We start from the raw sequence: 13,602 nt of genomic DNA, 5'->3' as shown, positions 1-13,602 counted from the left end.
GTCATAAATTTTTACGTAGGGATCGATGAATCACATTCTTAGGACAGTGTTTATCACACGTCTCGCTTCAGATAAACTCTTTTTAATCTTTCAATTTTATTATAATAGTTTTTTTATAATTTTTTATAAAATAAATATATAATAATTTTAGGCAAAATATTTTCAGCACTTTTCGATAGAATCTTAGAGATAAAACCTGTGTTAATGATCAAAAAGCAACAGGGGAGAAAAAACCTGCATATTATTACAATACTTTGGGAGGAAGCTGATAGTACTGCAATGAGAGGTGACTTTATGCTGTGGAAAATGGAAGACACACTCGAATGCCATCATTAGCAGGGTTGAAAGTTTATAAAGGATACAGCAATCGCTGTAAAATCAATGGTGTACGATATTCTGAACCTTCTAATAAGAGTTGGCTTGCAATAGTTTAGAACCATTTCCTGAATGTTTTTTTTTTTTTTTTTTTTTTTTTTGCAAAGCTAAAGTTCAACATACAGACATATACAAGAGAGTTAATTATTATAAAGCAACCATCCAAAAACTGAGATACAGCTTGACACGAACCAATCATAAATTTAGAAACTCAACATTCAACCCATCGGCCATCAACAAATAATTCAAGTTTGGAGATAAAGTAGACCCTTCTGTAATGATGAAATCCCTTTTGAGCACTTGATTCGCCAAGAAAACTTCCACTTGATTATCTTCCCTGTTAATGTGAGATACTTGAAGGGAAAGCCTGTTAGTTTTCCAATCAAGAATATCCTTCATCAAAGGAGACCGCCATTGCTTGCTTGTGGAAGAATTTTGATTCCATTAAGAGATTATTACCTGAATGTTTGAAAGTTATTTATCAAGAGACTGGCAAGATTAGGATTATAATAGAAATATCTTAGCCAGTTCTGGTAATTCTCTGAACACATGAAATAGTTAAAGTGATTCTTTCATATATATTTTTTTAGATGATGATGCACGATGAGCAAGTGAATAATTGAATATGCAGGAATAGGCAAAGATTAAAATTTATGTAGAAGCATAACGGAGCTTAAAAGTGGGACTTTAGCATAGATTTTTCTCTTAATATATAGAAAAACAGTGGATTAGCGTGGACATTTGTGAAATAAAATTTTCAGCATGATTATGCTTGAGGGTCATTTCATTTCAGGGATACTGGGTATCTAAGATAAAAGGACAAATGGATTTAGATGGAAATGTCTCTAACAGAACTTTTATTAGGTGAAATATTGAAGTAGAACATGTAGAGTTTTTATGATCATTGCTAATATGATGCAAATGATAGTGTATAAACAAGATTACTAGAAAAATATGAGGGACGCACACAGGTCATCTGATAGACATTAGATACATTATCTAAATTGTTCCATTATAGTTGGAGGAACATTACAATCTAGATCATGTATTTACTCTAACACATACTACATATGGCGTTCTACGAGCAATTGTAAATTTATATGGTAGAAGAAAAGGATTCATGTGATGAGATAATCATTTAGGAAACAAGTCCCTCCATGTTTAATAACTAACATACTTAACAAAAGAAACATTTACTGATGTTTAACTTTGGGACTTCTAGTAATTCTACTAGATACTAATCCTTAATTTTTATGTATACAGTGTTTGCCTCCCAATTATATATATGCTTCTATGCAAATATTTGATTTAGAAGGATCATTAGACTCGATGTGGATCAATTTGACTACTACGAGTATTTAGAGGAATCACCACACTCGATATGGAATACTTCGGCCACTACGAGAATTCAGGAGCATCACCAGACTCCATATAGAACACTTTGGCCACTACGAGTATTCAAGAGAATCACCAGACTCAATGTAGAATAATTTGACCGCTACGAGTAGGACTGGACAGAGTTCAAAAACGAGATCCTCCACATCAGAAAGCCGAGTCGCATGCCAAACTTTCGGAGGCCATAACTTGGTCATACGATGCTCGATTGAGATGATTTTTTTTTTTGAAATTGGATATCTTTTCAAGATCTACAACTTTGGGCCAACCTATTAAAAGGTTGAATCGGATTGAAATTCCATCGTTTAGGCTCGAAACCGACTGGTCAAACCGAAAGTTTACTTTTTGGGTAAGACTTTGACCGGACGTAGCTCTCTATCCGAAAAGAATCAAGCAGAGCGATAAAAGGCAGAGTTGATATAAAAGTTGAGATCTACCTTCTCAAAAATTTTAACTTTTTCTAGAATATTTTTATTAATCATATTTATTTTAGGATATCTAATCCAATTCCAACTAGGAGAGGAATGCAACCTAAATTGTGAGGAGGGACCTCACTAGTATTATAAATAGGAGCTATGTACCTCAGTTTAAGATGTGAAGAATCATTAATGAAAGAAAAGGAGACTTAAAGCCCCACTTTCAATATTACTCCATCTTATTCTAGTTTTCTTTTGAGAGATTTAAGTTGATCGAGTTGAAGGAAATCTTCCTTCTCAACGATCGGATCAATATTTCTTATTAGTACTTGCCATCATGGTGCAATGGCACTACTCTGTCCAACATGAAACAATATGGCTTCATTTTGTGGGCTTCTAACCAAACTGATCCAGCATCAATTTTTCTATAAAAAAAGTGCTGCTTAAATAATTATTAAGGAGAAGGAAACTCTATGGGAAAAGAGAACTGTGGTCCCTCTTTTCCCCTTGTGTTCGTTCTCCTGTCCCAGCTATTGAAATAAGAAGCAACAAGACTCCTCCCTACGTCCTCCCACGACTGGCTCCAAAACGGCTCTTTCCTCGCACCCAACCATTCACAACATCTCTATTATCCTTCTGTCTGCAACTAACCATCCAAATCAAGTAAAAAAGCCGTATAATATAGTGATGCAGGATTTCATTCGAAGAGACTAGTTAAAATGCTACGCGAGGGTGGCCTTGTCCCTTCCTCCCCTCTTCCCCTTTTTTCAGCAAAAAAAAAAAAAAAAAAGACTAGTTAAAAAGTATTATTTATATTTACTAATTTTGTATAAGTACCAAAATCTCCAGTGCACATTCAAAGGCTTGATTAGATGCCTGCGCATGATCTAATATACTCCCCAGTTTAAGTGCCAACATCCTTACCAAGCTAACAGTCCAATCCAATCAAAAGTAATCACAATACCATGATCGGCCTGCGATTACCTTAAAAGAGTTCGTGTTGTAATGTTAATTCTCTAGCCCACATAGTCTATAGGTCGTCAATTCAAATACCATTTATAACACCCCAAGATATTACCCCAAAAGACTAGCCATATAGTATTTTGTGGATTCTTTAGCCTTGTATAAATATCCAAGATCTCCTAATCGTACGACTGATATGGGACTAAACATGCATCCACACTAGTCCTCACATACCTCTCATATTAAGTCATAGCATTCTTGCTTGGTTAAGGGCCCAAATCCAACCATAGAACACTACTATGGTCAACTTCAAAATGGCTTGTGCTGCAATATCTCCTAGTCGACATGGGCTATAAGCTAGGTTCGCTCTAATACATAATAACTTAGAGCCTCGCTCAAATAAGTTAGCCAAGAAGTTACATTTTGGATTATTTTTGGCTCTGAATAAGTATTAAAAATCTTTCCAGTGCATAATCAATATAGAACTAAATACATGCTCACATGAGTTCTTACATGCTAATACTCAAAAGAATTTATGCTACAGTGTCACCTAGTTTACATAAACTATGGAATAGATCTGCTTTAATACTGTGTATAATGATCCAATACCTCTTCCAAAGTATAAACTTCTAGCTAGCCCTTTTTAGGTGAGGTTCTCAATTATTATAAATGGCATCAATGCAAATGGGTCCTAACTCATGTAAACTAAGGGACATTATAGCACATGCCCCATTTGGAACTGACCATGAGCTAATTATGATGTTTGTAGCTGGATTTGGACCTACACTTTTGAGCCTTGGCATCCTTACCAGGTCAATAATCCAAATCTAATCCAATCAATTCACAAACACCAAACCTTGATCTCACATACTCCTTCGTTTGAATTCTAGCATCCTCACCAGGCTAAAGTTCCAAATCCAATTCAATCCAAACACCATATTATGATTAGTTGACAACCTTAAAAAGACTTGTCCTGTAGTATCCCCTAATTCATGTAAGGCATAAGCCAAGTCTGCTCTGATACCATTATCAACAATCTAAGATCTCACTCAAAAAAACTAGCCAGAAAATATTATTTAGTTTTTGTGTCATGTTTAAGAATTCAAGATCCCCTCAACCTACAACCAATGTGAAAGAAAAGACATGCTTGTATGAGTCACTTTTATAATGATCTAGCTAGACCTCATCCAAAAAAGCTAACCACAAGGAATTATATATAGCTATCAAAATAATTGTCTCAAAAAAATATGTAGGCTTGTAGCAACAAAAAAAATATGGTTGCTTAAAAGCTTCTATTTTATAGAGGTACTTTTTTTTAGCCACAATATTTTTTTGCCATCAAAATATAAATGTTGCTGCAAAACTTTTAGCCACGGTATCTGTAGAAGCTATTATGTTTTTTTTTTCTTTTACCACTATAATTTTATGGCTTTTAGTGGTAATTCTTTTACCGCTAAAAGCCTATATCATTCTAATGACATGAATGATCTTATACATTTTCTATCTTAACATAAAATATCAGGATGCTTGCTGTTATTAGGATCTTTAAATAAATCATTATTACATGGTAACATCATGACATCACTCAGGCAGATTTTCATTTCTCTTAATTTTTAACATAATGAGGCAACTCCATCTGATAATCTTGAAGTATTAATAATTTTTTTGCAGAATACCAGTGCTCATTAGAGATACATCAGTCTGTTGCTTCCTCATGAAGAACTTTTGCACCCCTGCAAACATTTCCACCTTCTTCTACAAAAACCTAGTTTCCACCTTCTTCTCTTTTCCTAAAATAATGGAAGCAACACCAAACACATTAACAAGAATGTAAACCACTTATTTTGTTTTTTGTTTATTCAACCTAAACAGAACCGAGCAACTTATGCATTTGAGTTAAAATTTTAAACTTAAACAACTAGGTTGCTTTAGGTATCTCGCCAATTTATCCAACCTAATATGTTTCAATCACCTCCTAGTTTTGCATTCTCAAATATGCAATCTTTTTAATCAAACCCAGACTTGGCTTGCTTGTCATTGCCATCTTTTTCTGTTTTTAAGGACCGTCTACTTGGGGGTAATCTAGTATAGAAAAATAAATATCGTGTCGGATTACCATGATACAAAAAGTACATGAGAGAGATGGTAAAATAAATGATGGATCTCATACCTATTTTCTTAAGAGAGAAGCTAAAACATATACGACCAGGAGGGTGGTATTTATTTTCCCATGCTGGATTACCGAGTAGAGATAATTTGAAAATATTATTTTGTTGATTGAAATATCCTCACTTATATTATATTAATATTGTATTAATTAGAAAATCTTGATGGAGTTGGCAAAAATAAAGCCAAATTTACTGGGCATATTAGAAAATCTTCTGTGGTTTGGATTTTCTTTCTGATGCTTGTCCAATTTTATCCTTCACAGTCAGACTCTTGAAGCTAGTAGTAACATGTCTTGAATTAGTATAAATGAATACAGACATACTGATCTCAAGTCTGTTTGGCATTATCATTCATGTGTCAGCAAAGTTCTACTAAGTCTATGTCTAATTCTTCTTATCCTGTTTAATACTAACACAATGTGTGCAATCTCTAGTTCTAAAGTTTGGTAGATTCTCATGAAGTATCATTACTAGTATGTTCGCTAAATCCAACAACTTCGGACATTTCAACATTCCCAAATGATTGCAAACAGTTTCTTGTTTCTGCATAACGCAATCAAAGGATGATAGGAATACCACTTCTTTTTTTTTTTTTTTTTGTGTTGCAATGGGCAATTCACACTACTCTAATATGAATACATATAAGAAAGCTATAAAATAACAAATTTCGAAAGGCCCTCGACAACCATACCTTATCGGTCCAGAGAACCTCACTAGAGTGATTCGCCACAAAGGAAATCATCCAATCTACTGCACCGTTCATCTCTCTGTAGATGTGTCTCACCCCAAAAGAGATGCATCCTTTTGCCAAGCTCCAGATGTCTCGAAGCAAGAGATGGATTTGTACCCCCTTGCATGCCTTTAAATTCAACCAATCATTATAGCTAAGTCACCTTCCAACAAAAAGGCACCGGCTCTCAATACATGTGGGGCATAGTTGAGACTGGTCCAAGCAGCCCTCAACTCCGCTTTAGGGACCAATAGAAATACCACTTGAATGGAAGGAATATAGCTTTGCATACAAGTCAGCAGGTTTATTTTTTTGCATATTTCTAATGTATAGTTTTTTTCCTATAAATTCAGTTATGCAGATTTTTATAATTTTTTTGTAATATCAGAAACAGAAGCTAAAGGCTGATTGCATGGTTACTCATCCCTTAAAGTTTCAGGAGAGAAAAGAAGCTGAATACATTGTGTTCATCAAACGAATTTTCTGGTTGTAGTCTAAATTCTTTTTATCATGTTACAGCTTTAGTATTGTGATGACCATGAAAAAGACCGGTTTTTGCTTCATGGTTTCTAACATGCCTGGATTTTTGAACAACCGTCTTTTACCTTTCTATTTGTTCTATTGGTGAGAAAGAGGGCCAAAGCCCAGCAATAGGGATGGCAATTGGGTCTGGTTGGATAGGATATGGATCAGATCGGATACATGATAAATCAAAAATATGTTGATCCGAACTCGATATTTTTATTAAGCATGTCAAAAATCTAGACTTGAACATAATTAATTTATTAAATAGGTAACCTGCTCTGATCTACAATAGGTTGAATCATGTAAAACGGTTTAAACGGGTCAAGTATTGCCACCTCGGCCTGCAAAACATTATACTCGACCAATTTTATCACTGTTAGGTTTACAGCAAACTGGTAAGGAGTCCTACTGAAGCCATGTTTAGTCAGAACCAAATTGGTCAATTGCAAAGCATACTCCTTTTAAAGTGCTTTAAGATCCTCCATTAGAACATAGTGCTTTAACCACTGATTCAAAATTAGCCTCAATCTTCCTCCTTGCCTAACATGTCAAGCAAGCTATGGTGCAAACCGCAGTACACTGTACCCGCATTATATTGCTGCTATCTCTTAACCTTTCTGTTTCCTTCTATAATGCATAAGCTCATGACCGCATCATTTTACCTGAACAAGTAAATTCCTCTAATTAATGAAGTTTGAGAAAGGTTCGTCTTCGGAATTATAAACCCCAATCAATCATAGTGTAGCCTATTTTCAATAAGATCATATGTGGGCTATTCTTCATAGGCAGTTTCATAGTAGGGATGGTTTAAGATGACTGATGAAAAACAGTATACTTGGTAATGCCTTCTCAAGGGTTCTCAGCTGGTTCCAATCTTCGCTAAATATCAAGTTGATCCAACCTAGATCTAGACCCTATGGCAGCAAGATTGGCCAAATCTGAATTGGCAAAATGGTTAGATTGGCTCGGTGATGAACAAGCTGAGCTTGGACAGTCGTCGACTTGCGAAAGAAACCAGCTAAAGAGCCTACTCATCAACGAGCCTGAGCACACATAGTTGAGGTTGCCTCGAGCTTACAGTCGATCACGACTAGCCCAAAGCTTATCTTGACTTGGTTTGTTTGTAGCCCTAGCCTAGTATGCTATAATTCAACATTCGAGAGGAGACCCAATCTCGAACCTAATAATTTAATAGATCCATGGGCCAAATTGGACATGGCCAGATCCAATCCTGGACCAAGCAATCTAATGGTACCAAATCGTGGCCCCAAATTTAGTTTATATTTTTGTCTGGCTTCCCTAAAACCGAGATCCGGCCACAATAGATGGAAGAACTTCTTTATGCGAATTCTTTTAGAACTTAAGAGCACTTTTGGAAAATTCTCTTTGTATCCTCCCAAACCTATCTTAAGACATTTGGAGCATGGCAAGTAGAGATATTGCCTTCTAGACCAAGCAGCTCTACTGCCGTCGTTAATCAATTTAGGAAAATTCTCTGATTGGATGAGAGGGCTGACAAGAGGGTTACATTTTTGACTTTTTTTTTTATTTTTTTGTAGTATTTATACCGGAGTTGTACGAGGCATCCGCCATTGGGAAAAAATCTTGCAAGTCTCTGCCCATCTGCTGCGGCAAACGGAACCCTAGAATTCTCTCACACATGACGTGGGCGACAAGGTTCCTTACGGCGGTGGCGTTCCTGGCGGTTGGGGTGATCTTCGCGCCGGACCTCTTCGGGTCCGGGCCGGCCTCCCCAGCTGCGGCCGTCTCCGTCGCCAAGCTCGCGCACCTCCTCTGCTTCGCTACCTGCTGGGGCACCGCCCTCTGGGTCACCTTCATCGGCGGCATCATCATGTTCAAGTATGCCTCCCCAATCCTCAAACGGTCCAGTTTGTACAATTGCTACTAAGGAAATTTTGAGAAATTTTGGAAAAAATTGAGTGAAGTTTGTTTTTTTTTTTCTTCTGCATTTTAGTTGCATTTTCTGAAGTAAAATGACGGAATTTGGTGAAGCATTAGTAAAAGAAAGTCCTTTTTTATTGAAAATTCAGCTGTTGTTTTCTTCGGATTTTGATTAATTTTGGAAAAAAAAATTTGAAGGAATTTGCCAAGGCACCAGTTCGGGAATCTACAAAGCAAGATGTTCCCAGCATACTTCATGGCGGTATCGGTGTGTGCTGCGATCTCGGTGGCGGCGTTCGCCTACCTCCATCCATGGAAGTCAGCGTCGTCCCTTGAGAGATACCAGCTTGGGTTCCTTCTCTCTTCCCTCGGCTTCAATCTCTCCAACCTCTTTGTCTTCACGCCCATGACTATCGAGGTAATCCGCTATTTTGAACCCTACTCGTCTGTGTGTACATGATAGGTTTGTGTTAAACTTTCAATAGCTCATTTTTTTGGTGGATAGTGTTGGTATGATAAAAGAATCAATGCTTGCAGTAGGTTGAGAACTTGTTGGAATTTATGCCTTGCCTCTTTACGAGCAGTACTTTGGTTTTCTTATGAGTTGCACAAGTAAATTATATTCTCAAGGTGAATCAGCCTTTCTTGTTTCCCTGATAAATCTGAATAAAGTTAACTTCTTCAGCTTTTGCAACCAACAACCTTTTGGGCTCCCAAATGAAGCCTTAGTGATAAGGGATGCTTGTGGGATTTCAGAGAAACTGAAAAGCACATTCTTGGTACTTATTTAGCTTTAACCAGGTTAAAACTATTTGGTAGGGTACGTGTCTGTGGGCAGCATGGACTTGTGTGTGGTAAGGGTTTGCCTTGAATAGTTTTACCTGGCTAATGATGAACAAAGCTATTCATGCTTCCTCGTTAAAATTATTCAGAAACCAAACAAGTCGACTTCGTATAATATTTAGTTGCCACTTATCCAAGGAGATGGAGAAACATTATTTTCATATGGATATTCCTTTTCTATTTAGTTAGCTTTTTTTAAAAAAAAAAGCTAAACGATGGTTGATAATTTAAATGGGTTTTGACTTGCCAAAAGTGAGATTTATAACATATCTTACACGTCAGAAGAACATAATCAACACAAAGACACATCTTGTTTACTGAATTGAATAAAAAATACAACAAACTAGCAAAAGGAAGGATTTTATGACAAAATTTACTCCTCTGGCTGCTCAATGCTAAGATCTTGACATGTCCTATGTCTGATTCTATTAGTTTTCATGATTTTCAAAAATTATGATTCATTTCTAACGTATAGGCTACTTCTCTATCATATTTGATGGTATACTAGATCTTAAAAAGCACGAGTTAGGGCCTTTGGGTTTGTTAACTTTGCCCCTAGGTGGATCGTCAGTTAATTCATATATAATACTTTGTTCGGTGGTTATTATCTTCAAGAATAGTTGGGGAAGATGAAAGATAAAATATTGGAATTCCTTTTGAGAGTCCTTGAACAGGTGGTGTTTTGTTTACCAAGTCGTAGAAAACAAAAAGATAAGAAGCCCAAGAAGCCCAATTGAAGATCTCAAAAGACATGGTCTCCATTTGTTTAATCCAAATCTCAATTGAGATAGATATTTTCCTTTCCCTTTTTTATTTTTGTGAATGTGGATTGCACATGCCCGTAAACTAGGTTGCTGAAAAACATGAAGAGATGAGTAAGTTCACTCAAGCTTTTATTTGGGTGAACTTGATTAATGATATAATCTTATTGTGATTTCCTGCATATATTCTTACTAATCTTACATGGAAATTTTTATGAAAAGGTTTAAACATCATTCCACTTGTCTATTATAAGTTTAATGAGTTTAGCAAATGTTGTTACAGTGACTTTGCTAAAAAAGGATCAACAATTGTTTGGAATCTAATTAAAAGTTGCTGATTTTGTCAGCTGTTCTTATGATATGACAAGCATGACAAAGTTTCAGAAGAGTATTGCGGATCCGATTCTTTATCCCGTTATCTATTCCTTTTTGAGTATACATATTTCCACATTTATTTATTTAGTTAGTTATTTCCCCAAGCAGATGATGATGAGGAGGCACAAGGTTGAGAGAGAGTTAGGCATTGGCGAGGAAGTTGGATGGTCAAAGAACATGGAAGTAGCAAAGTCTAATCCAAAGCTTGCAGCCATGAACAAGAAATTTGGAATGATCCATGGCTTGTCTTCACTTGCCAACATCATGGCATTTGGCAGCCTCGCAATGCACTCATGGTATTTAGCCGGTAAAATTCAGCTGTAAACACCTTGGATATTTTCGAGTTCTCGAAAATTTCTCTTCTAGCTATTGGCTTCATCAGAGTTAGATGGCTATGCACCCATTCTGTGTTGAAGTGGTGCTCAACTAGGTTCAGAAATCATGCAGGCGTCTTCTCCATCATAACTGTTTGAAAACTTATCACGGTCAAATATGTTGTACTATCTTTTTTACTTAAATAGAAAAGGCACTCTTTTTATCACTTTCTTACTGCATTAGTGGGATACAGTTATTGAACTTAAATGAGGTTCTTGTTCCTTGAGTGTTAAAAATTTTGATCAGATTAGGGCCATAATCCAATATATTGTTTCAAATTTTGCACTGTGGGATCTTTTCCTTGTGAGATGGACTAAAAGATTAGTATTATTTGCTAGCTTAGGACAGTATGCGGAAGTGGCAGCACTCAGATGTTCACCTATGGTATATAACCAGAGAGCAAAGTGTTCGTCATGTCCCAGTAATACATACATTCCTGGCATCCCCATCTTTAGTAACTGGCAAGTCACTTTCATTTTCTTGGGATGATTTCTGATGAAAGCACATTGATGCTTGCTGTCCCATGCTCTTATTTTGGTAGGTTATTCATTCAATTCTTGCTAATTATTGATGCATTTTTACCTTCATGATGATTGTGTTCCCTGGACGTGTTTTTCCAAGCTTTTGGGTATTTGTGTTCGATATATTTCAATTTGTATTTAGCCACCCTAGGCTTACACATTTTCTTTGTTTCTTTCATTTGTTAAAGATGGGAAGACTTACGGAGTGGGGCATGTTAGGGTTTTATTATTGTCGTCTCTGGTATCTTGTAAAACAAACTCTAGAGTTGACCATGACCTGCCTTTTTCAGGGTGTTTTTGTTATACCAGCATTTGGACTCTGTGATGCAGGAATGTATATTATTGATGTTGGGACTTGGGATATGGAAAGTTCCCATTACATGAGATTAGTTTCATACAATGGTTGTGATAACATGATTTGTCATTATTTTAAACCTTCTGTGAACAACATGGTACATGATTTTATGAAAAGCTACCATATCAAAGTGTGAAATGCTTATGGTATTTTTATTTAGATGAACAATTAAAGATTGATATAGCAAATGGTGGGCTTGTTTTATAATTGCCCTCTTCTAAAACAATACCAACTGTAGCATATAGATAGATCGACAGGTTGGATGGATAGATGGATTTATAGATAAATAGATAGATAATAAAGGACTTAGTGTTTCTTCACATTTTGATATTAGTATGTTGCAGATGCCCCTCCCCCTCCTCAAGCTGCTTGTGTACTATTGATTCCTATTATAAAAACACATTGTTTGATAAATATTCTCTTTTTTTATGCTCGTTTTCGTAAGCAAAGCAAGGAACAGAAGACATGCATTGACGAAAATATGAGATGGATGTACATAAAATGCAAGTGAGAGGAAGCATACAATTAAAGATTTGTTATTTGTTTATTTAACTTGATAGATGCATTTACACTTTGGGTTGTTACATTGCCCTGCTTTCTCTTTGGAAGAAAAGAGAAGACACTTTAACAAAGGTGGTACAGTTAGCAAATAAGCATAGAAAGCTACAAAAGATTTGTCATGGTGCTTAGTTTTTTCCTTTTTTTCGTTTTTTAACAATTTGATTTTAGTATTTTGCAGATGCCCCCAAGATGCTTGTATATGATTGATTCCTATTTTGAGAATACTTTATTTAATAAATGCTCTTTTTTGTTATGCTCCTTTTTGTATACAAAGGAAGGAATTGGAGGACATGCATTGATCAAAATATGAGATGGATGTATGGGTTCTTACTGTCCATACCTGATGAATTAGTGATATGTGTTATGAATTGACCCAATTATCAATATAAAATTTTATGAGATGATATATTGAGGCCATGTTTGCTCATTGATGGTTGATCACAAACTAAGCCATGCTCTGGTTACCATTATTGTGGTGAAAAATTCTTATGGGTTCTATAGTTATATCAAAGCCCATGCTAACACATCTGTTTTAAATAATCTATGATGCAATTGATACTTTGGATTCCAGCCTTGCATTGCAGTAATAATGATTATTACAACTAATCTGGAATTAATTTCGTTTAAACGATACTTGGACTCCCATGATGAAGTTGGGAAAATAAAATCAAATTAAATAGGCAAAAGTACATGTTGGTTGGTGCATTTATCGATCCATGCTGCTGCTTTTTTTTCTTTTCTTTTCTGGAAGAAACCTCTCTTAATTTTTCTGATTTTATATCTAATGAAATTATTTTGAAATTAATAATTAGAAGAAGGAATTGTGAGAATCAAACTTCTCACCTCTTGCATGAGAATCATGCACCACTAGAATGGAGATGGTAGAAATGAACATGTAGTAGCGTATAGCATCTAACAAAATGTATATTTGAAATTTGTGAAAAATAAATATGACCATAGAAAGATCTCAATTTAGTAGCTTGTGCACATTCAAAATTTAATAAATGTTGACATAGGATAGAGGATTACAAGTTGTGGGCATGTGCCTGCCTAACTTCAAGAAAGTGCTATATACTGTCCAATTTAAGCCTATCTTTCTTGAGTGGGGATCCTTTGGTGAAATTTTTAGTTAAATTAGATCCACGGCTGAGCTAATGGACCAATCTAATTACAAACTAAGGTGTACAAATATGTCTATATTACTCACTTTTGCTTTTTTATTACTTTTTTTTTCGTCTTTGTGTGCTATCGCAACATTAGTGTGAGTATTTGTTTATATAGTTCCAAGCACTGATAATTATGTACAAGTTTTTTCCTTGAAATATAAAAAGTTCAGA

The 13,602-nt window shown here is 35.7% G+C and overlaps 1 protein-coding gene across 1 annotated transcript; it reads left to right on the top strand.

Moving 5' to 3' along the window:
• Positions 1–7,924: 7,924 nt before the first annotated feature.
• LOC103712644 (transmembrane protein 205-like) lies at positions 7,925–10,994 on the top strand. Its single transcript, XM_039132524.1, has 4 exons — positions 7,925–7,998; positions 8,132–8,432; positions 8,673–8,892; positions 10,562–10,994. The coding sequence occupies exons 2-4, from the start codon at positions 8,233–8,235 to the stop codon at positions 10,775–10,777; spliced, it is 636 nt and encodes a 211-aa protein (XP_038988452.1). The 5' UTR covers positions 7,925–7,998; positions 8,132–8,232; the 3' UTR covers positions 10,778–10,994.
• Positions 10,995–13,602: the final 2,608 nt, after the last annotated feature.

Source organism: Phoenix dactylifera, chromosome 12 (genome assembly GCF_009389715.1).
Source record: "Phoenix dactylifera cultivar Barhee BC4 chromosome 12, palm_55x_up_171113_PBpolish2nd_filt_p, whole genome shotgun sequence".
Lineage (NCBI taxonomy): Eukaryota > Viridiplantae > Streptophyta > Magnoliopsida > Arecales > Arecaceae > Phoenix > Phoenix dactylifera.
This window is presented reverse-complemented; position numbering and strand designations above follow the sequence as displayed.

Coding starts and splice junctions, on each gene's coding strand:
- LOC103712644 (XM_039132524.1), top strand. CDS start 8,233: ATGACGTGGGCGACAAGGTTCCTTACGGCGGTGGCGTTCCTGGCGGTT. Junction 8,433..8,672: donor GGCGGCATCATCATGTTCAA/GTATGCCTCCCC, acceptor AAAAATTTGAAG/GAATTTGCCAAGGCACCAGT. Junction 8,893..10,561: donor TCACGCCCATGACTATCGAG/GTAATCCGCTAT, acceptor TTCCCCAAGCAG/ATGATGATGAGGAGGCACAA.